This window comes from Pteronotus mesoamericanus, unplaced genomic scaffold, assembly GCF_021234165.1.
Source record: "Pteronotus mesoamericanus isolate MK-2021 breed Mesoamerican mustached bat unplaced genomic scaffold, CSHL_Meso_final contig_24, whole genome shotgun sequence".
Classification (NCBI taxonomy): Eukaryota; Metazoa; Chordata; class Mammalia; order Chiroptera; family Mormoopidae; genus Pteronotus; species Pteronotus mesoamericanus.
Genome location: NW_026555100.1, coordinates 16579588 through 16604348, shown reverse-complemented (window position 1 = coordinate 16604348; position 24761 = coordinate 16579588). Strand labels below are relative to the sequence as shown.

The window sequence follows — 24761 nt, the reverse complement described above, 5'->3', positions numbered from 1 at the left end:
AAACTGTCTTTTGTCTTTAATGCTATTGAGCCTTATACAAGGAGATAAACATATATTTGAAAACTTGTGTTATTAAAATGCGTGCATTTATGTGCTTGTTTGGTCTTTTTAAGGACAGATATCAAAATGTTAAAAAGAATATAATATGACTGTCATGGGTGGTTTTTATTTTCTTTCTTTTGCTTTATTGTATTTTATTTAAAAGTAAATTAATAATGAGGGGAAATATATTTAAAAATATATTCACAATGTCACCACCATACCAAACTATGTAGAGTCTCCAGAAGGCCTGCACCCTTACAAAAGCTTTGCATAAGTCGGCCACACTCCTAACTGAAGAGATGCTCATCTCTTCATGTTGAAGTAGCGATGTCCTTTCCAGCACCCTCTGGTGGTGGCCTTGACCTAGCACACATCGAAGGTCCTGCTCAAAACAACCTGAAGTGATCAAAGCTCGCCAGCAGCCCCTTGCAATTAGCCCTTTGTTCTAGGCTTGTCTTCCAGGGTCATCTACATCTACACTGCCGGAAACAAGTCTCCCCAGTGCCTAAACAAACATGCCTCTCAGCATCTCACCTTCAACACTTGGGTTTGGTGCACTGATCTATCAGTCCTCTATTAGAATCCTGCGGATTTCCCCTCTCCCTTAGTGATGTCAGCTTGGAAAGCAGTTCCCTAATGCCAGGTGAGGTTCAGCCTGAAATTCTGACAGACTAGGCAGAGGACCAGGGCTTGAGGAAAGCAGGTTTAAATAGGTGCTGGGTGCCCAGGTGTAGTGGATAAGGAAGACTGGGAGTTATTTCTTCATTTATTCTTGAATTCCTAGCACTAGGTGCTGGGAATCCAAAGCATGTGATAATACACAGGCCTATCCTTGAGGAATTCAAAGTCTTACAATGAGGCGAAGAATGGGATATGGAAGGTATACTTCATTACACCTCCACTTCAGCTCTCATAAGATTGTTGAGATAATACACCCAAAATGTTTAAGAAAGAAGCTGCAACTTAGTAAATATGAAGGGGAACGTACCCCCCCCCCCAAAAAAAAGCCCCCTGGAATGCTCTTCTGGAGGGCACGTTCCTTGTAGCACAGGCTTCCCCTGTTAGGTGAGTGTTGTGGGAACCCATCTGTATCAGTGGACCAGTTGGCATTGTTGTGAGAGGGTGTGTTCAGCTTCAGTGAATTATTTTTTTTGAAGTCTCTTTCAGCGCATCTGCTCATTTCATGGTGGGTGATTTACAAGCGACCTGCCCACACTGCGCTGACTGTTTAGCAGTTTTTGACCAAAAATAGCATGACCCCCATGGCCCACCCTCCCTATTCACCAAGTCTTGCCCCAAGTGACTTTTTTTTGTTTGTTTCCCCGGATGACAAAAGTTCTCAAAGGGAAATATTTTGCTGATGTGGAAGAGGTGAGACAACAAATGGTAGAAGCACTAAAAGGCATCAAAATCAATGAGTTCAAAAACTGTTTTGAGCAGTAGAAAAAAAGTTTTGATAGTCTTCTTGTGTCAAATGGAGAGTACTTTGAAGGTGACTGAAATTTAAATGTGTAAGAATAAATATACATTTTTTTATGGATAAATTCTGTTTTTTGGGGTTCCCCTTCATACTCAAATTATAACTACTTTAAATGGTTATTACTATAAATTCCACCTATGGAGGAAAATGAACATCTACTGAGCACTTATATAACATTCAGGGTCATTGATGTTTCACATTTGGAGCCCTCTGGCTGAATGGAATGCAGGGGAACGTTCCGGTGGCTCCATTAGTATGACCATGGTATCATTTCATGAAAGGCAGCTAAAGGCCTGTCAGGCAGCAAAAACAAAGGTCATGCCTTTCTATAGTCCAGCAAGGAATGGTTCTCTGAAAAAAAAGAAAGAAAGAAAAGCCTGACTTTCCCTCCCCAAAAAATTGAACTGACAAGAAACACGTTCTCTGTTGTTGAGCTCTTCCTTGGAAGATTGAAGTTCATGTTTAATGAAGCCATTATCACAGAGCCAGGCACAAGGTGAGCACTTGGAAAGAGAATATTTACCAAGTGTCATCCTCAGGAGATAGAGGATGAATAAAGATCTCAGCCTTTGAGAGGCTTAGAAAACAAATAGAATGTGCAAGGATATATACATACACACACACACATGTATCAGACTATATATAGTTATATATATATATCTATATCTATATCAGACTAGTTATATACACACACACTGTTTTATATATATAAAAATAGTGTATATATATAATTATATATATTTAAATACTGTGTGTGTGTGTGTACACACACACACACACACACAACATTTAAAGCCTATAGTTAGAGAGGAAAGTACACGGTGCATTGAATGACTATAGCATGGAGATGGGGTAGCAACATTTTTTAGGGGGTTAGAGAAAGCATCTTTGAGGAATAGGGTACTAGCATCCCTCACAAGGATTAAAAGCTAAGATTCACAGATGTTAAGTAACCATGGAGCACAATCTCTGGCAATTAGAGTCCTCATTCTAGATCTGTCTCAATTTTTGATATTTCTGAACTCCCCATAGCACGAATTAGGGAGAAATTACTATTTCATAATTTTCAGTAGTTATTTTTATCCCTGTTTGGAAGAGGATTTCAACTTTATTGTTTTTGGTGATGGTGGTGGTGGTGGTGGTGGTGGTAGTGGTTTTTGGTTACATAATAGGAAAGGCAAAAATCTTCCTTTGGAGCCAAAAGGTGTGAGTCTAATAGCAGTATAATTGCTTTGCCTAACTATTTAAAGGATTGTTTTCCTTGGGACTCATTTTGCCTTTACAGATAATCGTGACATTGAAGAGAACGAGGGCCTCAGACTAATCGTGTCTCAACTTTGTTCGGCACTTTCTGTAATGATGGAAATGTTATGTATACTGTGTTCATATAGCAGCCACTAGTCACATGTGACTACTGAGCACCTGGAATGTAGTTCTTGAGAATGAGGAGCAGGATTTTAAATTAAACAAATTTAAATTAAAGTAAGTACTTACTAGTCGGGTACTGTATGAAGGCTGCCCAGGTGTAGAGGCCCAGAGACTAGGTTAAGGGGCCTCTACATAAGAGAGACATAATAAAAGGAGTTTCCATTACTGGGGAGTGAGACTGACTATGCAACACCGTGGCCTTTGGGTGATCTGGAGGGTGGTGTCCAGAGACACCCTGAAGAAGGGGTTATAGCCTTTGGACTTTGGTCACCGTGTTGTCCTAAACCAGTCTATCAGCTTTGCTTTTCTGCTTTGAACTCTCATTGTTAATCCTTAAATTTTTAAAAAGTCCTTTTTGGCATTAGAGCTTAGATTAGGCATGCCTTGGGGGATCTGTGGAGAGACTCTTTGGAGACTAAAAAAATTAGCGGAGTAAGGACAGTAGGTCACTCAAGTCTGAACCTCTTGCCTAGCTCATAATAGCTCACTTGCTAGGTTGAATTTAATTTTAGAAAGGAAATTTCCAAATATTGTCTATCCATTGACATTGTTTTGCTCATGCACATGCTGAACCATGGTGGCTTCATATTTGGGCAGAATATAAGTCTGACATTTTAATTTTTCCACCAATAGGCTAATAGTTCAACTATCTAAAAACACTGCTCTCACTTTAACAAAAAATGATATTACTACTTATTAAATAAACTTCTATATTATTTATTGAAAAATTTTTAATCCTCACCTGAGGACATGCTTACTGATTTTAGAGAGAGGGGAAGGGAGGGAGAAAGAGAGGGAGAGAAATATCGATGTCAGGAGAGAAACATCAACTGGTTGCCTTTTGTAAGCGCCCTGACCAGGGACCAAAACCACAACCTAGGCATGTGCTCTGACTGGGAATGAAACCTGAGACCTTTCAGTTTATGGGATGATGCTCCAACCAACTGAGCCACACTGGCCAGGGCTTAATTGAATTTTGAATGTGGCCCAGCACCTGCCAAGGCCTCATTCAAGACATCTTATATTTGAGAAATGCAGTCCTATGGACCTGTTAACTAGCTATTGATCTGTGATGCATGTGCTAAGTTCTATTGCACACAGTTAAAGCATCATAAAGGTAAATACCTGTGTTAGCACCATAGTTAGCTAGTTATTAATAAAGAGAAGAAAGCAAAGGGAAATTGGACACTGTTTGCCTCACCGGGAAGCTACGGCTTTTCACATAACAGGGTCACAACATCGTGCTCCAAGGGGAACTGATACTCCTCCCTTTCCCCCTCTAAAAACGGATTGCTGCGGGGAGCAGTGAAATGTAGGCACATGCCGAATAGAAGTCAAAATGGTGCAGGGGAGGTGCTTGACCACAGAGGCCTAGCCTGGGGAATGATGGCTAGGGGGTGGGCCCATAAGAAGCTACAAAAGCTTGGAAAATTGACTGGTTATTTTGAAAAAGTTCCTGGTTAAAACCCAGGGGAAACAAAGAGCCCTCTCTCTCTTGCTTGTGACCTGCCCTTGCCCCATGCACTCACACATCATTTCTTCATAACCATGGGTCCTGGCAGCCATGTGGCTGATGGCCACGTGGACTCCACACATGGACTCCACACACACTCCAGGTGGGCGCCCAAATACCTCAGCACAGCAACCGATTATAGCCAGGAACACAAGCTAAATTAGCTGGATGCTGGACAGGACTAAGTTTTAAGATGGCATAGGACCTCTGGACATTGACTCTATTTCTGGCCCTGATTTTTCCAAGGTGGGATGAACAGAGATGGGCATTGGAATGGCATCCTTTTGACGTTGCTTCAATAAATCTTACCATCAGATCTTATCCTCTTTTGTGAGTCCCTGAAAATGCTTTTTCTCATGATACCGCAAGAACCCCATTTCCACCAGCAACACCTGGGTCATTGCCTCAGCCTCCCTCTGCAAGATGGCTTTACAGGTAGTGATCCAGCCTCAATAGGCAGTATGGGGCAGGAGGAGATGAACCTTTTGAAATGCAGTAGTTAAAGATTTTGTCGCCTATGTAATCACTGTTCTTAAAAGAAGAATTTACATGATAAAAATCATATTTGAGTTATTTCACACACGTAAAATTGTCATTATAGAGAACTAAGATTTCCTTTGCCAAAAAGGTAAAAATGTGAGAATGATGGGTCCCTTTCCATTAATATATCAAAGTACCTAAGACCTAAATTTATACTGTAGTTGTATTTACTGGTTTATTCCAGCTGCTGGTAACATTTACTTTTTTGGTTTCATTCTTACATGCTCTACTTTCTATATTTTCATCTGTAAACTACCTGAAGTTCTTTTAGGAACAAATGAGGTATGGTACTCAAACACATAAATTCCTAATCTTTTGAGATCAAAACTAAAAAGTACTAAATAACAAGACCAATATAAGGATTTTGAATTCATTTATCTTCCCTAAGTGGGAAGTTGAATAATACTTAACAAAGGAAAGGTCAATGACAAGCCTGATGATTAAGTTAGGTGGTCCATTATATTTGATGAAAACACTCTTAGCCTGCAAAGTATCCATCTGTCTTCCACAGTCAATAAAAGGGACTTTGCAGGCATCCACATAACATAGTTCAGCTTTTAGTTATTCCAGTGCATAAATGCCCCTTACTGGAATGATAATCAGTAGCAGCGCTGGTGCGCCTTGTTTACTTTTGTTTCCCCAAGAGAGCTCGAATGACTTGCTAAGAGCGCAACGGTCACACATAAATTCAGGCAGTGCCAACGCCCTCGCTGCAGACTCCGTTCAAAGAATGGAGAATGCTGACGCTGCACTGCAGCATTCAGCAGCTACCCCACTAACTGCCTGCTGCGGACCCTGAACAGGTCATCATGGCTAATCCAGAAGGAGACATTTAAGATGTCAGACAGGATACCTTACATATACAAAGCAAAATTATAATACAAAAATCAACACTGACGTCATAATAGAAATCTCAGGAAAGGTGTTAATAAAATAGGTCAGTATGGTACAAATTGGTTACCATAATTACTACGCAGGGGTATACTTTCTCCACTGGCTACGATCCGCTTTATTGCTGCATGAATTAGCTAGCCCTACAAAGAAGCATAGAAAGCAATCCATTTATTGTGTTTTCCCTTTAGTCACACTGTGTTTATTTCTTCCTTGTATCTGCTTGGGAAATAGACATTTACTGCATGCAGGAAATGGTTCCAGAAGTGGTGGCCTGGTCCCTATTCCCCAGGCCTCTTCGTTAGAAGGTAGCCATTCTCCTAAGTCACACTCTCCATCCACAAAGAACTATAAGGCTGTATCTGCCCTTCTTCAATGATCTGTCACACCCAGGAAACAGAGATCATAGTCCCCTAGGACAAAGGTTGCTGTTGTTGTTTAATTCCTCTCTAACCGTTTAATCAGTATCTATCTAAACCCGGTTCCTGAAGCTTATGACTGATAGTTATGATTTGCATCTAGTTATTAGCAACAATAGCTTAATGATTCCAATGCTCTGACCTGGTAACATTGGATATCTGTGTTCAGGGCATTTTACTTTTTCACCTGCTATTTCTGTCACATTCCTGAGGGCTGTGACCTGGAAAAATCCCACTGAAGTTAGAAAAGGGGAGGCCTCTGTAGTGCAGAAGTATAGATGCTGGATTATTATGTAATGGAATTACTGGAGATTTGAAACCAAAATGGGTTTCTTAAGGCAACTCATAGATGCTTCAATTCAAGTTCTTTATGAAGACCAGTTCTTCTCTGACAACCTAAATCCAAGTCATCCATCACCAACTCCAGAGGGCAGCACAGTGCAGGCCGCCTATGTGGTCATAATCGAATTCTACCACAACCACCAGCTTAGGATGCTATTAGGCCTCATTAATTAGGGATGACTGGAGCAAATGCTTTCCAAACCAGTAGCAAGTCTGAATTTTAACAAAGTTTAAACAAAAACATGATGTGATTATTTTAAATCTTATATGGTAACTCAGGCAAAGTTAACAACATTTGTCTGAGGTCTTCACCAATGTTTAGGAATCAATTAACGTCACCTGTAATTACAACACCACTGTTTCAATGTAAATGGATGCTTTGGAATTGCTTGGAGTCTGAAAATACTGTAAGTTGTTTCCTTAAATTACTTAAACATTGTCTGGATCTTCTTCTTCTCAGTAGCATCAGGAATTGTCTGAACAGTGGCACAAAGACAAACTTCAAACACTATCCTGACAGGAATTTTCCAAATGTCCTAATTAGAAGATGTGACTTAATGAGGTTCTCATCATACTGTGAATTACAGAAATAAAACCAGAACAATGCATCTTAAAGGCAAGAACTTCAGTTTAAATACTGACATGCCTGGTTTATACGTGACTTAAAGGAGTGCTAACTTTGTCCTTCAAAATGTCAAACTAGGCCTCATGTCTGCCCTGTCACTGAATCATAAGGATGAAGCTAATGCAGTAAGAACAGAGCTCTAGAGTGACACGAGCTGATCGGCACTCCTGAGTCACTTATGCCGTAAGGGCTTTTAGCAAGCTGATCATGGTAGGGTAGGAAATAGCCTTTATATTAGTACAATCTGAGCTCTTATTACTTTTATAGGACTAATGAATTAGAAGAAGTAAAAGAAAAAAGAATGAACCCCCAAAGTTACCAAAAAGAGACAAAATACTGGAGTGTTTAAGAGTTTTGGACTGAGATTCTGCTTTGTAATTTGCTAGCTGTCATCCTGGATGAGCTACTTCTTATCTCTAAGTCAGGGTTTCTTCTTCTGTAGCAGAGGGATAAGTAACACATTTCTGGATAGAGGGATAAATAAAACAAAAATGCCTGGCATGTGCTACCTAGTGACTCCTTCCAAGAAGGTACTAATTTTACTGGTACTGCTATTGCTAGTACCAGTATTATTCCTTACCTCCTTATGTGATCTAGTCCCATTTCTCCTTTAACAAGTGAAGTTTCAGCAAAAATAATCCTTCAAATGTTATGTTCAAAAACAGCTGCTGCTGACAACAATGATGCCATTCATCAAGATGGAGGCTTAGGTACACCTCCTCACACAACCACGGCAAAAACTACAACTAAATTACAAAACAACTATCAACTAAAACCATCAGAAAATCGAGCCGTATTGAAATCCGACAACTAAAGAATTAAAGAGGCCACATTCATCCAGAAGGGTAGGAAGGGTGGAGGGGTGGAGACGAGAAGACATGGAACAGGCAGTTCCACACTCACGTGTGGGTGGATAAAAATTGGGAGGGATACCTTAGGAATGAGGGATCCCAGCCCCACACTAGATCACCCAGCACAGGTTCCAATGTCAAGAAGATAAGTCCCCATCGCTTCTGGCTATAAAAATCAGTGGGGGTTGTGGAGGCAGTAGCAACTGCAGGATTCTCAGGCATCTCCACTTAAAGGGCCTGCACTGGTCTTAGGACTTCTGCAGGCTCACTCCCTCTGGGCTGCAGTACCAGGGCAGCAGCTGGAAGGGCACCGGTGGCATACGGGAAGAAATTGAAGTGTCTGGCATGAGGGCAAGTGCCAGGGGACAGCTTCCTTCCAGACAAAACTCCAGAGGTCAGGAAGTAGACACTGTCCTTTTTCTGAGCGCTCCCCTACACAGAACTATAGAGCTGTGTCACCATATCTGAGACTCCATCAAACTGGTTCACATGGGTTGCCCCACCTGGCAATTACCCAAGTGCCCCGTCCAATTTATAGGTGTGCTTTTGGGCCATGCTACTAAGACAGTGAGTCAAAGCAGCTCTTCTTAATATATAGAAACAAACACAAGAGGCTATCAAAATGAGGAGACAAAGAAATATGGCCCAAATGAAACAACAGAACAAAACTATAGAAAAAGAACTAAACAAAATGGAGATAAGCAATCTATCAGATGCAGAGTTCAAAACACTGGTTTAAGGATGTTCAAGGAGCTTATTGGGTACTTCAACAGCATAAAAAAGGACCCAGGCAGAAAAAAAGGCTACACTAAGTGAAATAAAGAAAAATGTACAGAGAATCAATGTGGAGTAGCTGAAGCCAAGAATAAAATCAGTGATTTTAAACATAAGGAAGAAAAAAAAACATTCAATCAGAACAACAAAAAGAAAAAAGAATCCAAAAAAATTGAGGATAGTGTAAGGAGCCTCTGGGACAACTTCAAATGTACCAACATTTGCATGATGGGAGTGTCAGAATGTGAAAATTTATTTGAAAAAATAATGAAAGAAAACTTCCCCAATTTGGTGAAGGAAATAGATATATAAGCCCAGGAAGTACAGAGAGTCCCAAATAAGATAGATGCAAAGAGGACCATACCAAGACAATCATAATAAAATGTCAAAAGCTAAAGGGAGAATTTTAAAAGCAGCAAGAGAAAAGCAGATAATTACCTACAAAGGAGGGCCCATAAGGCTGTCAGCTGATTTCTCAAAAGAAAGTTTGAGGCTAGAAGGAACTGGCAAGAAGTATTCAAAGTGATGGACAGCAAGGACCTACAACCTAGATTACTCTACCCAGCAAAGCTATCATTTAGAATGGAAGGACAGATAAAGTGCTTCATAGACAAGGTAAATCTAAAGAAGTTCATCATCACCAAGCCATTACTATATGAAATGTAAAGGGACTGACTGATTTAAGAAAAAGAAGACTGAAACTATGAACATTAAAATGGAAACAAATTCACAACTATCAACAACTGAATCTAAAAAAAAACCAACGAAGTAAGCCAACAAGCAGAACAGAAACAGAATCATAAATATGGAGATCATCTGGAGGGTTATCAGTTGGGTGGGGAAGGAGGAGAATGGGGAGAAAGGTGCAGGGATTAAGAGGTACAAATGAACAGGTACAGAATAGACAAGGGGATGCTATCAGTATGGGAAATGGAGTAGCCAAAGAACTTATATACATGGTCCATGGACATGAACGACGGTTGGGAAGATTGCCAGAGGGAATGGGGGTACTGGGAATAGGGGGACAAAGGGAGAAAACTGGGGCAGCTGTAATAGCATAATCAATAAAATATATGAAAAAATAGTGATATGTCAGACACTGCCAAGTATTTTACATACACTCCCTCTTTTTAATTCTCACAGTGACCCAATGAGGGAGTGATAATATTATTACATTGCTATTTAATGTCATAATTCAAAGTATTCTATCTTACAAATGAGGACACTGGTGAACACAGAGAAAAAAGTTAAAGCCAAAATTTGGATCTGGGGGACTGAATCCCGAGTTCACATTTTTAGCCACTGCTCCAATCTGCTTCCTTCTTCATTTCTACTTCTCATGATGATGTTTCTGATGACCAAGCCTAGCACTAAACTGATTTTCCCATTCAGAGCAGTACTACTCTGGTCATATGTCCACATTGTTGTCTAGTGATACACACGACCCTGGTTCCTTCCTCCATGAATATGAGCTTATTCAGGTTACAGAACCTTGTTACTTATTATGCAAGTTTGTAAGGGACAGAAGATAAAAGCACAAGATGGCTTCTATTATTTGGGTTCTGAAGTTTGGGCCTCATCCAGGTAGTCCAGCACATTTCCACCCGTAAGGTCAAGATCCTGATATCTAGAGCCCTGGTAGCTGCCCCTTGACCAACTTCTAATAAGTCTCAGAAATTTCAACTTGGGGAAAAGTTTTGGTTTCCAGTCATGATTATTTGAATCACATCTTCCCTATATTCACATATATATGTATCACCCCCAGTTGGTTTACTTTTCCTCCTAGGAAACAGGCACACCTTTTTAAAGCAAGACAATGTGTCTCAACCTCCTTCCCATGTTGGGAAAGGGAGGTTAAGGGTTTTTTCAAATGCTTTGAAGGCCTGTCACATCGCAGGTGCTCTTACCCTTGCAGTGAAGTCCACAGCAGCCGCTCGGTTTAACAGCAACGTGGCAACATTGATATTTCCATAGTGAGCAGCTATGTGGAGCGGAGTGAAGCCACTCTGTAAAGAAAACACAGAAAACATTCAATGATTCCTGCTGGCTCCTTGTCTGACATGTTAATACCATCACCCTGCCCAAATAAAAATGAGGAAGCAAAATATGCTGAGGCCCACATTCCATTCTGTACTAGGTTTCTTTCAGTTAGTGCCAATTGCTCATAAGGTTGCAAATAAATGCCAAAGTCACAGGCAGCGGAATAGCCAGGAAGGAACCAAGGGTGGAGATTGAGCAATTTTAGTAACCCGGTAAACAGTACATCAAGAAGCCAATGTTTCAAAAAGTTAAAATAGGAATGACAAGAAAAATCTTTATAGCTCATATAAAGTTTAATTAGTACCAATTGTTTTATTATTGATGATAGAATTGTCCATTGATACTCTTGGCAAAATCCAATCAGTTTTACATATTCAATATCAGATTAAATTATAACAATAAAAGCAATCTTGGGGAACAGGTACACTACAATCGGGAGATTGCAATCTATAAAGAATCTACAAGTTGGTTTCTTTATTAGCAAATACCTACTCAATAACACATTTTTTTCTGGATTATTTACACCAAGTCATTTATGCTAAAACATGCAGTGATTCACTTAGTCCCCAAAGATTGAAACCTTATAGGAACTAGATGCACTTCTAAATTGTTAGCAAGCTCTGCAGCCATGCTAGCTAGCTTACTGACTCTTGTGGAAGGGTGGATCGTACTGGTACCGTTCTGAGGTAACTTTCATTTTGCTGACACCACTGAGGGTAAGTGTCATGCAGAACTCTACGGGGTCAGTCCTAGAAGAGTAGAATGACAGGGTTGTCTGCAGCTTTCGGTAGAGCCGATAAGCATCTACAGTGTCAGAACTCTTCATTTCACACACCTCTATAGCAATGCCCTTAAGTTTCAGGGGTTCCTCATTCTTCCTTTCAAAGACCGGGTTCAGCTGCAGAAAGCCCTGGTAATCAAACTACTATCTTCTCTGGCACATGCTACTTTGGGGCAGGGTTAGAAAGCAGGTATCTAGCCTACAGAAGGCAATGCAAAGAAGAAGAAAAAGGAAATGAGGCCGCAGCACTAAGGAATGGGAAAATGATGATGCAGATATAGGTTATATGTATACATGTATATATATATATATATGTACCTCTGTTGTTCTATTCACCACCATCTAGGTTAACACATTTGGAAGCAAAGAGGAGGAAAAAATGAACGGTTAGTTCGCTATTGGTGATATGGATTGCAGAAAGCTCATGGCAGCTAAGTAATGAGGATGAAAGCTATGATGGAAGGACAATAGGCACGGAAAGAAAGCTAGACTGAATGAAGGGCTACACAATGGACTACTCCAAATACCACATTTCTTTTGCAGAGACTCTCCAGTAACACGTGACAGGACATTGGGAATTTTTGGCCGGGACTCTGGCTGTTGGCATGCTCTCCACGGCTGATCAATAATCAGTGCATTGCCTGTCATCTTAGATATCAACCAAAAGGTGATTTGCACACACTGTTGTTAGCATTTTGTAATTTTTCACCCTGATGTTTGAGCTGAAGTGTTAAATACATTACAAATACATTCGAAGGAAGGAAACACTATCTGGTTCACATAAAAAGCTTAGAGCTGGCCTCCCTGTTATCATGCAGAGGGCAGCATCCACAGTTACTTCCTGGCTTTACAGGCTAGGGGGGGACGTGCTCCGATTGGCTGACTTGGACTCACATTGTTATCCTTTCCAGTGAAGCTGCATGTTGGCATAAGCTTGCCAAAAGGGAGACCAAGCATCCTCAGGTTAGGGTGCCTAACCCAGGAGGGCTGCAGGACAGGCTGTTGCCCTGGTGCCTCACCTTTGATTCCACGTCTGCGTTGTTGTCATTCTGCAGCAGCAGGGCAGCGGCTTTCGTGTCATCTTTTCGAGCGGCGATATGAAGAGCTGGAAGACGCACTTTTCCTTTAGTGTCATTTTCTAGCAGGAGTGAAACTACTTGATCATGACCTTGTTGCAAGGCTACTGCCAGTGGTGTGAAGCCATCCTGCAAATAAATGGCTAGGTCAAGATTGGTTCCAACGATTTTTTTTTTTTTACTTTTGATTAACAAGTAAGAAGGTGACCAAGGGTCAATTTTTTGTTTAGGGTTATTGAAGCTAACATATGCAAGTAAACGTATAGGGCTAGCAAAAGTAGGTTCACAGTTGTGAGTATGTGAAACACAGTTTATTCTTGTATTATAATTTATCATTGTGCTATTTATATGTTTTACAACGTAAACCTACTTTTTCCCACCTCTGTTTATATGAAAAGACATTTTCAAATTTACATATATCAAAGCAGAAAACAATAAAACATTTGCAATAAGTTTATGGGGCTTTCTCTCTGTTAAAAAGTGATGTACATTAATTGGGTAAATTTTGAACATACGTAAAAGCACTACATAAAGACTTAAAACAGCCATAATGCCATAATAAAATCTCAGTGAAAACCATAACATTTTGGGTTTAGTCTAGGCACAGTTTTCGAAGGAGCTCATTTAAGTAAGCTACAAAAATGTCCACTGATATTTTAAAATTGGGGAACATGACTGTCCGGTTTATCACTGTCATTGTTGCCGAGCAAGATACCTGGTGTTCAATCAGTATGGGAATTAAGGAACTGTAATCATTGCTGTGTTAAGGAAGGTCTACATAAATACTCGGCTTCTCTGACCAAAGAGGGAAGAAGACACAGCGACCATGCAGAATATGACTAGAACAAATTCAGACACACATATTTGCACATTTTGTATTGCCCTGGGGCTTGACAAAGAGGAGGCAGCTACAAAGTTCACTGTTGTTAATTAATTTGTGGATGATCTAGTATTGTTGACTGTAGAATAAACTGTACAGAGGAAAATCCTAAGACTGGCTCACAAATTTTACTTCTGAGATGCTTTCATTATCATACAATGAAAAGACTGTTTAAAAGTTATTTTTACTAGAGAATTGGCAAATTACTTATTACTTTATTTGGGTCATGATATTTTATTTCTGTAGTCCTTGTGGTACAGATTGAGAACTACTCCAATAGAAAAGCATTTGTAGGAGAGGAAGAGAAAACCTAGTTACCTACATACCACTGTCTTGTTGGTCTTTTCCTCCTTCTTTTCCTTGCTGGCAAACAGATAAGGCCTCCTACCACTTATTTGACAGAATGCAAATTAGCACACTGGTATTCAAGGATGTGGAAAATATAGGTCCCAAAGCACCTAAGGGACAATATTGCCCAGCTCTTCTTGTGCTTTTGTCCAGTCCCCTTATTAGCTGTGGACATGCAGACGATTCCTACCCTGGTGTCCATACTCATGCTGACTCCCCCACCTTGACATGTCCTCCTCCTCATTCTGCATGTAAAAGTTCCCTCTACCCGCCATGCTTCAAGATCTGGCTGAAGTCCCACCTCCTCCTTGCAACTTTTCCAAGACCCCAAAGAGAAAAGGGATGAACACCAATGTAAGCAGAAGAATGTTCAAGGCAGCGATAAGTAAGGTAACAGGAAAAGGCTATAACCAGGATGCTGCCTAAATGGCATCACTGGTTTACATGTGAGAATATAAAGTTTGGAATGCAATTCAATGTTATGAGAAAAGTAACCTATATTACCACGTAAACATGACGTTGTTTTCATAAAGATAACTGTGTGTATTGTGTACATGTACAAAAAATCTGGAAGAATAAACAAAATGTCACCTTCAGGGAAAATTAACAGTGGCTTTTTCTTTTTGCTTTTTATTGCACTTTCTCATTTATGCACTATATTACTTTGAAAAAACACATTTTTAAAAAAGGATAGAGTGCTAAAAGGAAAACTGTGTATTAAGAGTTAACATTCCATCTCACTTTTGAAACCTGAACAAAAACTAAAGGGTAAAAATGACAACCCACTTCTGTTCTAAATCAAAACTTAAGGACTGCATTGCACTGATATAAAATTTTTTGAAGATTTTATTTATTTATTTTTAGAGAGAGGCAGGGAGGGAGAGAGGGAGAGAAACAACATTGTGTAGTTACCTTTTGTGCACCCCCTACTGGGGACCTGGCCTGCAACCCAGGCATGTGCCCCAACTGGGAATCAAACTGGCGACCCTTTGGTTCGCAGGCTGGCACTCAATCTACTGAGTCATACCAGCCAGGGCCACTGATATAAATTTTTAAATCCACAAGGCTCATACATAAAGAAAACAACTTTGCACCAAAAAATAAAGGGCAACTGGGATTATTAGCATCACGAAGAAGAATGTGCTGCTTGTGTAAGCCAATTAAAGATAGACAGAAAAATACCAGTCCTAAGGTGTTAATTGCTAATATTAGCAGCTGTATATTTTGTTTCCAAACCAAGTTTAAATAGTTTGCTTTGATCTGTGCAGTTATGCTGAAGAGAAAAATACATGCCAAAAGGAAATGTGATAGAAGCTCCATGAGAATCTTTGTTGCCTTGTGGCGTATCTGGCCCTGCACTTAGTAGTTACTAGTGGAATAAATGAACAAATACGATGTGGAAAAAAGTAAGTTTACAGTTGTGACCATGTGAAACAGTTTATTCTTATACTCTCGTTTATTTGTATTATTTATTTGTGTTACAGCTGTAAACCTACTTTTACCCATCCCTGTACATTAAACTCATGCTTCAAAATCTTAATTAACAAGAAAGATATATATGGAACAGATATGATATGCAGTACACAGTAATATAGAAATGGTTGAAAAACTGCAATCATGCCAAAGATTTGATCTGTATGTGCAAGATGCATATGAAAAAAAATATTGAACAAACTTGGCAATATCACATCATTTAATGAATTAAAAATTCTGTTAAAAATTTGCCATCTAAATGATCCTTTAATTGGCCCTTACTGTTTGTTTGGTAAATACAGACTTCCGTAAAAATGATACCAATATAATTGCTAATAAGAGAACAATACTATATGTAGAACATTTCATGAATAAGACACCTTATTTCTTGCTGCTTTTTAATTGTCTAATATCAAAATCCAAAAGCAATAAAGATTTGCGCAAAGGTTCAAACATCTCTAGATGATCAGACAGCTATTGTTTACATAGTAAGGCACCAGAAAGCCTCATGAAGACATGAATATGACTTATTTTTAGAAAGTTATTTATTGTATTTTTTAAAGCTACTGAAAAAGATGACATGAAATTAAGTTAATAAAGAAGTAAAAGTATTTTTTATATATCCTTTGTCAAAAGACTGAATTAGTGGTTTGAGGATCGCACAAACTATTTTTCTTTAAGTTATTTATAGTGCCTCTCTTGGCCCTTATAATGTAAAATGTAAAACAATGTCAGAGAATTAAGTGAGTTATTGATGATTAATTTACTGAGTAATTCAGATGTACTAGCAGGAAGTTGGGCTTGTGTTTGTTTCTCAAGGAGAGATATTTAGTGATCTGTACAACACAGACCAAAAACAGTACTATGAAATCACTTTCATTAGAGTGTTTATATTATTTAGGATTTTCATCCAAAAGTGGGGATGAATTTCCTCTTTTCCAACAGTGTCCACGCCAGTCCCCATTCTGCCTGCTCATCGTACCTGAGACACTGCCCTCAGGCGAGCTACCTGCCAGGTGTGAAGAGAGGTGCTGCTCTACATCTACCAAATGTTTGTTCTTCTGTTACCAAACCCAGGAGTTATTTCTTAACTAGATTTAAGGATATTATTATTTTAAAAAAATCCATTCTCATGATAAAAAATCCCCAACAGTACTGAAAGGTATAAAGTAAAAAGTAAGGCTCCCTCCTAATTCCCATAATAAACCACTGATAACATTACACTAAGGACATTTTCCTGTATCAATACATATAGTCTTATATCATTTTTAATAATCCTGAATAGTATTTTATTGTGTAATTGTAGCAATATTGGTTATATAGGTTTCCTAATTACATACTTAGGTTCTCTCTAGTTTTTAGAAAATATTATTAATTATGTTGAACTTCTTATATACTATTGTTGTATTTTCCTCTAATATACCTGTAATATGAATTCTTAGAAGTGGAATTGCTAAACTAAAACATGTGAAATATTAATTTTTAATTGTTACTGCTAAATGTTCTGCAAAAGTGGTGCAGCCAACGATCACCTTCACGAAGACTGTAGGGAAGTTTTGATTTCTTATACCCCTCAAATTTTTCCCTCAATGCATGGGTATAAGAATAGACTTAATTCTTCACCTGATTAGTAAATTAAAAAATGTTTCTTTGACTAAGAGTGAGGGTGAGATATTTTCATACATTTATGGTCATTTGCATTTCTTTTTGTGTGACCTTCTTCTTCATTTACTTAGTGGTTTCCCCAGAAGGCATGATCTCAAAAGCTGGGTGGGGTAATATCTGATTCTGTTATTCCCAGCTTTCTTGTGCCATTCAGGAAACACATTGGCATGCAAATAAGAGGAATGGTATTATGACAAGGATAACCCTGCATTACCTGTTCTAATTCATTACTTTGTTAAAATATACAGAATACCCAAATGCTGTTCTTTTATTACCAGCAATAGGTTTCTAGTGATCTACTCAAAAGGTATCACAATCTTCCATCCAAATTAGTTTAAAAATAAAATGTATTACCTAAGACAGTGCCAATGATTTAAATAACTTTTTATTTTAAAATTATTCTTCTATGCAAGACTGCAAATACATTTTTTCAAATACCACCTTTTTTTAGTACTTAAAAATATAAAACTAGTTTTGTTTGAAATAATGAATTAAATTTAATTAGTTGACTTTAGGAATCTATAAACTCAATTATTATGATAACAAATTTGGAAAAATACAGATTTAAAATTTATTTTTATTATAAAAATGTTTCAGAAAGAGTGGTTGCCTTTGAAACAAAATGATTAGAAAACACAGAAAAGTATCCTCAAACAAATATGTCAATATTAAATAAATAGCTTAATTATAGGGTGGGGCTAGGCATTTAAGAGCAGAAGGGGTGTCTATGAAAGGGAAAATTCCTTAAAATTAAAAATAGATGTTCTAATATATTTCATAAAAATGTATGAACCCACACATTAATATGCAACTGCAATTAAAATACCAGTGAGAGAAATTGTAAATGGTTTAACTCCAGGTTTACAAAATGCCTTGTAAACATGTAAGCTTCCCACCGACAGAACCACTGTCTTACCTCTGTGGCCAGGCTCTGGCTTGCACCGTTGTCAAGAAGAAACTTGACAACTTCCAGGTGGTTTTCCTGGGCTGCCATGTACAATGGCGTGAAGCCATTCTGCAAAATAAAGCATAAGATATTTGTGGCTTTCTAGAGTCAATGTATTTTTCTACTGCACTGATGATATGTTTCAGGAAATGCTCATACATAATAATTTTAATATTGATAATACTTTAATGTAGATATATATAAATGTAGGTATACAGTAGTATAAATAGGATTTATAAAAGAAATATAATTCACACCTACACCTCATAATTCATAGTTTGAAAGTAGTTCATAGTTAATAGTCTACTTCATATGAATATATTCACTTTAGTTAAATAAGTACATCCATTTAGCCACTTAATTGAATGACTACCATGAGTAAAGAATCTTACTAGATGTCAAAAGAATATGAAGAAAAAATATATTTGATCATTGTAGCTCTCAAGCATCATCTATTTTAAGTAAAAGAATGTAATATATAAAATTAAGCATCTGAAATAGTTCCAACTTTGAAAAGAATTTATATTTAATTTCAAATGGCTTCACACTTACCATGGATGGGGTGACTTAGAACAAAGGAAAAAACACCAATTTGCAAAAGGGTATACTTCAATTTTAGGTAGAATTTGATAAGCAGTCTATTTTAAGTTTTGTTCCTTTCATTTTTTTGTAAAGACATAGTATTTCCATGTACAGAATATATACATATATATATTTGCAAGTATACATGTATACACACATACACCAAATGTGTGTGTGCATGTTTGTATGAAATGTGCCCAACTGCCAAAGAACTTGGATTTAAGCAAATGAATGTATACATTTGAAGCTTCTTATTAAAAACATATTGCATGTGTTTGTTCTTTAGAATATAAGTCACATCTATGAGTTACTATAATATTTTAAAATTTTATTGCAAAATATATACATCAAAACATTTCAAACTATAATTATCTTTGAATAATTTCTTCAGTGTACAATTCTATTTAACTGAAAGTTCTAAAAATTTTATTGTATAGATTTGCAATTTCAAAGAATAAAAATAAACTCTAAGTAAAATGTTATCAGATATTACTTAAACTTTTGTGATTCAAAAGGTTAGGCTCATCATAATAAACATCAATTACCATGTAATTACCTTACCAGTAATTCAACCTCTGGTGACCTTACTTTTTGGCTTAAAACTGAGAATCAATAAGTTGAAAAGATCCTGAGCAGATAAAAGTAGTCACATAATACTATGGCGTATAAACTTTATTCATCAGAGAGTTCCTCTATTCTACTTACTCTATTTTACATGTAATTCTAACAACCTAGGCTATCTGGTTGCCAAGCTCAAGATTAGAGACATAAAATTAGAGGCAGTAGAATATGATGCAGTATTTAGGCTTCCTCTTTTTTAATCCTCATCCGAGGGACAGGCTTATTGATTTTAGACAGAGGGGAAAGAGGGTAGAGAGAGAAGAAGGAAACATCAGTGTGAGAGAGAGACATCGATTGGTTTCTTCTCATGGGCACTCCACCGGGGACCAAACCCACAACGTGGGCCTGTGCCCTGACTGGGAATCCAGCCCATAACCTTTCAGTTTAAGGGACGACGCTCCAACCAACTGAGCTGCATTAGGCAGGGCTCAAGCTTCTTCCTTTTAAATTATCTACCTAGTGACACCACTGAAGTTCATGTTACTCTGTTCTATCATGAAAGGTTTTATCAACATTAAGTATGAATCACAGAGTAACTGCAACACAGTGTATCTGTATGTGTATGTGCACGCATGTGCCTACATATGTTTCATCTTTTTCACTCTTCCCAGAGCTATTTAGGAAAACTGAAATGTAATTAAGATTACCCTTATCATATTGTTGTCTAGTTTCTCATTTTCTTATATGACCAAAATAAAAGTTCATTTGTTGATTCAAATATCCCTTAAAAATCAAAGCCAAAAGGAAAAAAAAGATCAAAAATACTAAGGAAAAATAGGTGAAAACTGTGTGGATTTTTCATACAGCTCAGTGAACCTACTGAGTATCTTTCCTCATCAGCTGAAATTTCCAGATGGAAGGTTCAGATTTTAGAATTAAAGTTTAAGGAAATATTCCAAACTGTATGTTATTCTCTCAGACAGAAATATCAACTAGATAATTTATGTCAGTGGACTCTCAATTTCAGGGAGAAGGTCTCTTGTAGTTCAAGATTATTTAAGAAACACCGGTCTACCTATAAATGCCTGACTTCTAGGCCAATGTACATCCACTGTTCTTGAGGTTACTGTCCAGAAGCAAACATTTTATGACCCATGAAGGAAACCTAAAATCAGGCACTGAGATTTAGGGGATGCTATTTTTACAGACTTGAAGCTTCCAAGGAGTGATCCGTAAGAGGTACAACTTTTAAATCATTCCATTGCCCTTTTTATAATGTCAAAGAGTGAAATGTGTAAAACTGGAATTACTCAGAAATAAGACGTAGACAAGAGTCAGAGCAAAATGAGGACATGAATAAAAACATTACCATTACTCTCTAGTACAAAAAGGTGTAGGCAAGGAACTCAATGTGTTGCCATTGGACAACCTTCAGATGAAATAATTTTCTGTAAAAGATCATCTGGATTTGGAGAATGAACAGATTACTGAAAAAATGCTATTTTTCTCTTAAGAGAAGTCAAAACTGTTTTTATATTAATTTCCTAACTTAGGAAATTTCCAAAAGAAAGAGCTGGCCAAAAAGGAACATATGGGTGCCCAATTTACATTTTCTTTTCTGTAGCAACAATCGATGCAATTCTCAAAAGGCAGAGCAGCTCAACACTGAGCAAGTATGCTCTTTAATGTCTGATTTAATTAAATGTGCTGTTATTATAAGTATGCAAATCTGCAGACTTATAATTTTATAGATAGTACTGAGGCATGCTGTCTTGCACCAAATAAAATAAAATAAAATAATAAAATAAAATAGAAAGTCCTCCTATTATTTAAGTAAGGACTTAAACTTCATGAATTTTTTAATCCACCCTAGTTTCCTAGGGCTAGCCTTTGTATATCATAAAGTGCTGCTCTTAATTAAAATGTTAAGGGCATGGCGATCAATTTGCATTCATTTACATATAGAGGCATGTCATAAGGTTAAAAGGTCAGAGAGGATCTACATGGATCACACCCATCATTTCATTTCATAAGGACCTGATCTCCCCACAATAGGAAACATCAAAAAATTCAGAAAGGTCAAGGAGGCTCTGGCTTAAAGAGCCTTTTCTTTGTTAATTGCAACTATGAAAACCTGTCAAATTAGAATACTTTGGTAGCTAAGATAAAATATTATGTGAAACAGACTTTGCTTCTTTATAAAAAGAGTTTGCTTCTTTGCTTCTTTTGGTGACTTATAGTATAAAATAAAGGCAGAGAAGGAGCAAACAGTGAGGGATGTCAATTGACACAGCACTTTGACATTGTTGCTGTATTTTCCACAACGTATTAAGGACTTAATCATGTAGAGTTACTTATAATCATAATTTAATTATTCAACCTGATATTTTTCTCCAGGCATGCCTAAATGATTCCTGGGATATTAAGTAAAATAAGAAAGAGTTAACTTAAGACCTAAGATGAAGGCACTGCCAAAAATTAGTTTAAAATAATATCTATAAATTTGTACTTTACAGAGCCTTAGTTTATAGGATCAGAACTTGATATTGCCCCATGTTATTTTCATTTTCAAGGTAAGTAAATTTTCTATATTTAAGGAAGTTCAGGGCTTCTCCTTGCACTATTTCGTACTGGCTATTATATTTTGCCTAAAGGGTCAAATTCCACTTAGAGAGGGATCCTGTCCTTATTAAATATGAATATTCCTGTGATGTTTTAATGTGTTGCCACATAAATGTAATTTATCTAATTTCCTGGCATTGCTGTTCATTCTTTAGAGGAGCTCCTATTGAAAAGTTGCTACAGCAATTATTGTGGAAACTCATTCCGCTGCCTGGTCATCTCATTACTTATTCTGTCCACGGAACGATGCAGTGCAGAAGGCACTTGGGGACAGGTGTCAAGATGAAGGGAGGCATGCTCCGCTCTGCACTGTGCAGCAGGGTATGCTGAGCACAGCTGCATGGAACAGGGAGTTTCAGAGCCTGCGTTCTTCGCCTTCATTTCATCATCACTAGGGAATGCGTACAAATTGAAATCAAATCTGGTTAGGGTTTAACTTCAACTGCAGCTTCTCCCAGACGATGCAGAGAAGGTTGAAAACTATAGCTGCTCTAAACATTAGTCAAGAATGTGTGCAATGTTTAAAAGGAGGATGTTTCTTTTTCTTCCCTTGGGCAAAAAAAGGAAATGAAACGGAGTACGTTTTTCCATTATCCCAGAACTACTATTAGTTATTTCCCAGTAAAAAGTTATAAGGACATTTTAAAAACATTGGTTTAAAAGCCTGATGCTTCTCTTGTAGTCAGCTGGTCTGTTATCTCTCACAAAATACTATACTTGTCAATATTCAACTTTATAACTTTCCTTTCTGGAGAAGCATTATTAGTCCAAATGAACTCTCATAGGGAATTGGAATAAGTAGCATAGACCTGATAAGAAAGGTCCAGCCACAGGGAACTAGAATGAAATTAGACCAAATATACAAGAACTCAACTCGCGGTTGAAAAGGAAGTTCCTTTTCATGACACTGAGATTGAGTGGCATCTGAGTGATCATTGCTATGGCTGTAGTAGCAAGGGAGGAAGTCACTGCCACTCTGTGGACCCATAAAATACAGGTGGCTCCTGTTATCCAAAGATAATCGCCACTGAAGAAGGCTGAGGAAATCAAGCATGCTTAAAATAGAGATCCAAAGGAAATGAAAAGTTTGATTGAGACTTCACCTTAGATAAAACTAGAAATTGTAAAATAAGTTTATATGATTTAATAAAATGAGGGTTATAACTATGTTCATGTAGGAGATCATACAACAAAAAAAGATTAAAACAAATATGAATTTTGTAAAGAGAAAGTGTAGATTTTCCAGTACAATTGTCTGATAGTTTGACATCTTTCACTTTACTTTCTTTTTCCCCACACAGCATAAGCAAAAACACAGTCCTTTTGCGAAAGGTATTTGAGAACCAAAGTCCTTGCCTAATTTTTTTGTGTGTCATTTAATCATTTGATCTTCAAATCCCTCTCATGTGAAACACCAATCTGAAAATCATCCTAATACTTCACATGCTGCCTGGTCTAGTACCTCCAGAAAGCCATGTACCCACAGCCTAGCTGTACACCCAGTAATTCTCCCTCATCCCTTTCTCTGTACTCATAAAATCCTGTTTCTCCTTTCATAAAACTTGCAGTTTTGTTCTATCATCCATTTGTTCAACACCCAACTGCTTGGGGTAGACTGACAAAGCAGGATAGATGTCAGCATTCATCTGGAGGGAATGTTTCAGGGACCAGCTTCAAAAATGGTCAGGCCCTTAGTGAATACCTGTGTATTACGATGACTGCTTTCCTACACAATCTCATGCCTGTGGGGACTCAAATAATGAACAATTTGAATAATGAGGACCTATATTTTTAAACCAATAAAATGAAGGTAATTCTTTTAGACTCAAAGTCTATGGAATATAATCTATTGGTGTTAGAACTTCATGCAAAATTCTGACAGTTTATAGGAGGACCTACTCAATGAATTATTAGTGTATATCCATTACAAATAATCTGGAAATTTTAAAGTTTGGGGACTTTTAAAGTTTATTTTGCTTGTTTTTTCTTTTTAAACTGTTTCAGGGAACAACAGTGATGCCTTAGCGGACAGGAATTAGGTAGTGTCTTCCCTTTTTCAACTAGATAAAGCTCTGTTATATCCTGAACTTCTAAGAGGATCTCATTTATAGGCACCCCCATTTCCTTTGTCGGTTAATCAATAATGAGACTGGAACTGAGCTAGCATCATGGAATAGTATAAGACGGTGCATTACAGATACCCCTTAAACATTTTTGTCTATGAATACTAGTCATACATTGATGGATGACTTTTAAAAATCTCCACCTCTCACACATATATATGTTGCAAATAAAAATATACATAAATTTAAATAATCTATAGTATAGAACTATTCATTGAGTATAGTTCTTAAAGTATTTTCTGAGAGGATACTTGTATACGAATCAGGCAAGGACCTGACCCAAAGAACCTTATCTGTGAATGATAAAAAAATTACTGTGCAGTACAGTTGTTGATTTACCTGAGATTGTGCATTGACATTGGCTCCATTTGTAACCAAGACCTTGACCACCTCTGCTTGCCCAGCCAAAGATGCTATATGCAATGCTGTGTTCCCTTTCTGTAAGATGAAAAGCAAGATACGTCAACACTCCCATCTTTTTCCCTCTGTTTCAATAGTTTACGAAATATAGAATCTGTGTTACATTCTCCAAAGAGAACAAAGTTGACAAGCATTTCATGAGAAATGTGTCCTCATTCTTATCAAGAGCTGAATCCTCACTGAATTTGGAGAGTGATAAAACGTGCATGAAATGTGTGATACTCACCTTAGTAGCTGCATCCACATTGGCTTCTCTTTGGAGCAGTTCAGAAACAACTTCTACATGGCCTTCTTTGGAAGCAAGATGGAGTGCGTTCAACCCATTCTGATAAAAAATGA

General features: G+C 37.7%; 1 protein-coding gene across 12 annotated transcripts in view; it reads right to left on the bottom strand.

Annotated features, from left to right (window-relative positions):
• ANK3 (ankyrin 3) overlaps window positions 1-24761 on the bottom strand; it is a 318471-nt gene that overhangs the window by 192567 nt on the left and 101143 nt on the right. For 6 of the 12 annotated variants that reach the window (XM_054572740.1, XM_054572742.1, XM_054572745.1 and 3 more), the window contains 6 exons: window positions 24649-24747; window positions 24342-24440; window positions 18085-18183; window positions 12746-12931; window positions 12045-12068; window positions 10813-10911 (listed from right to left, as the gene is read on the bottom strand). In XM_054572740.1, the coding sequence (XP_054428715.1) occupies window positions 10813-10911; window positions 12045-12068; window positions 12746-12931; window positions 18085-18183; window positions 24342-24440; window positions 24649-24747 (606 nt within the window). The remainder of the gene's footprint in view (window positions 1-10812; window positions 10912-12044; window positions 12069-12745; window positions 12932-18084; window positions 18184-24341; window positions 24441-24648; window positions 24748-24761) is intronic. The other 6 variants (XM_054572744.1, XM_054572746.1, XM_054572748.1 and 3 more) reach the window with 1 other exon arrangement.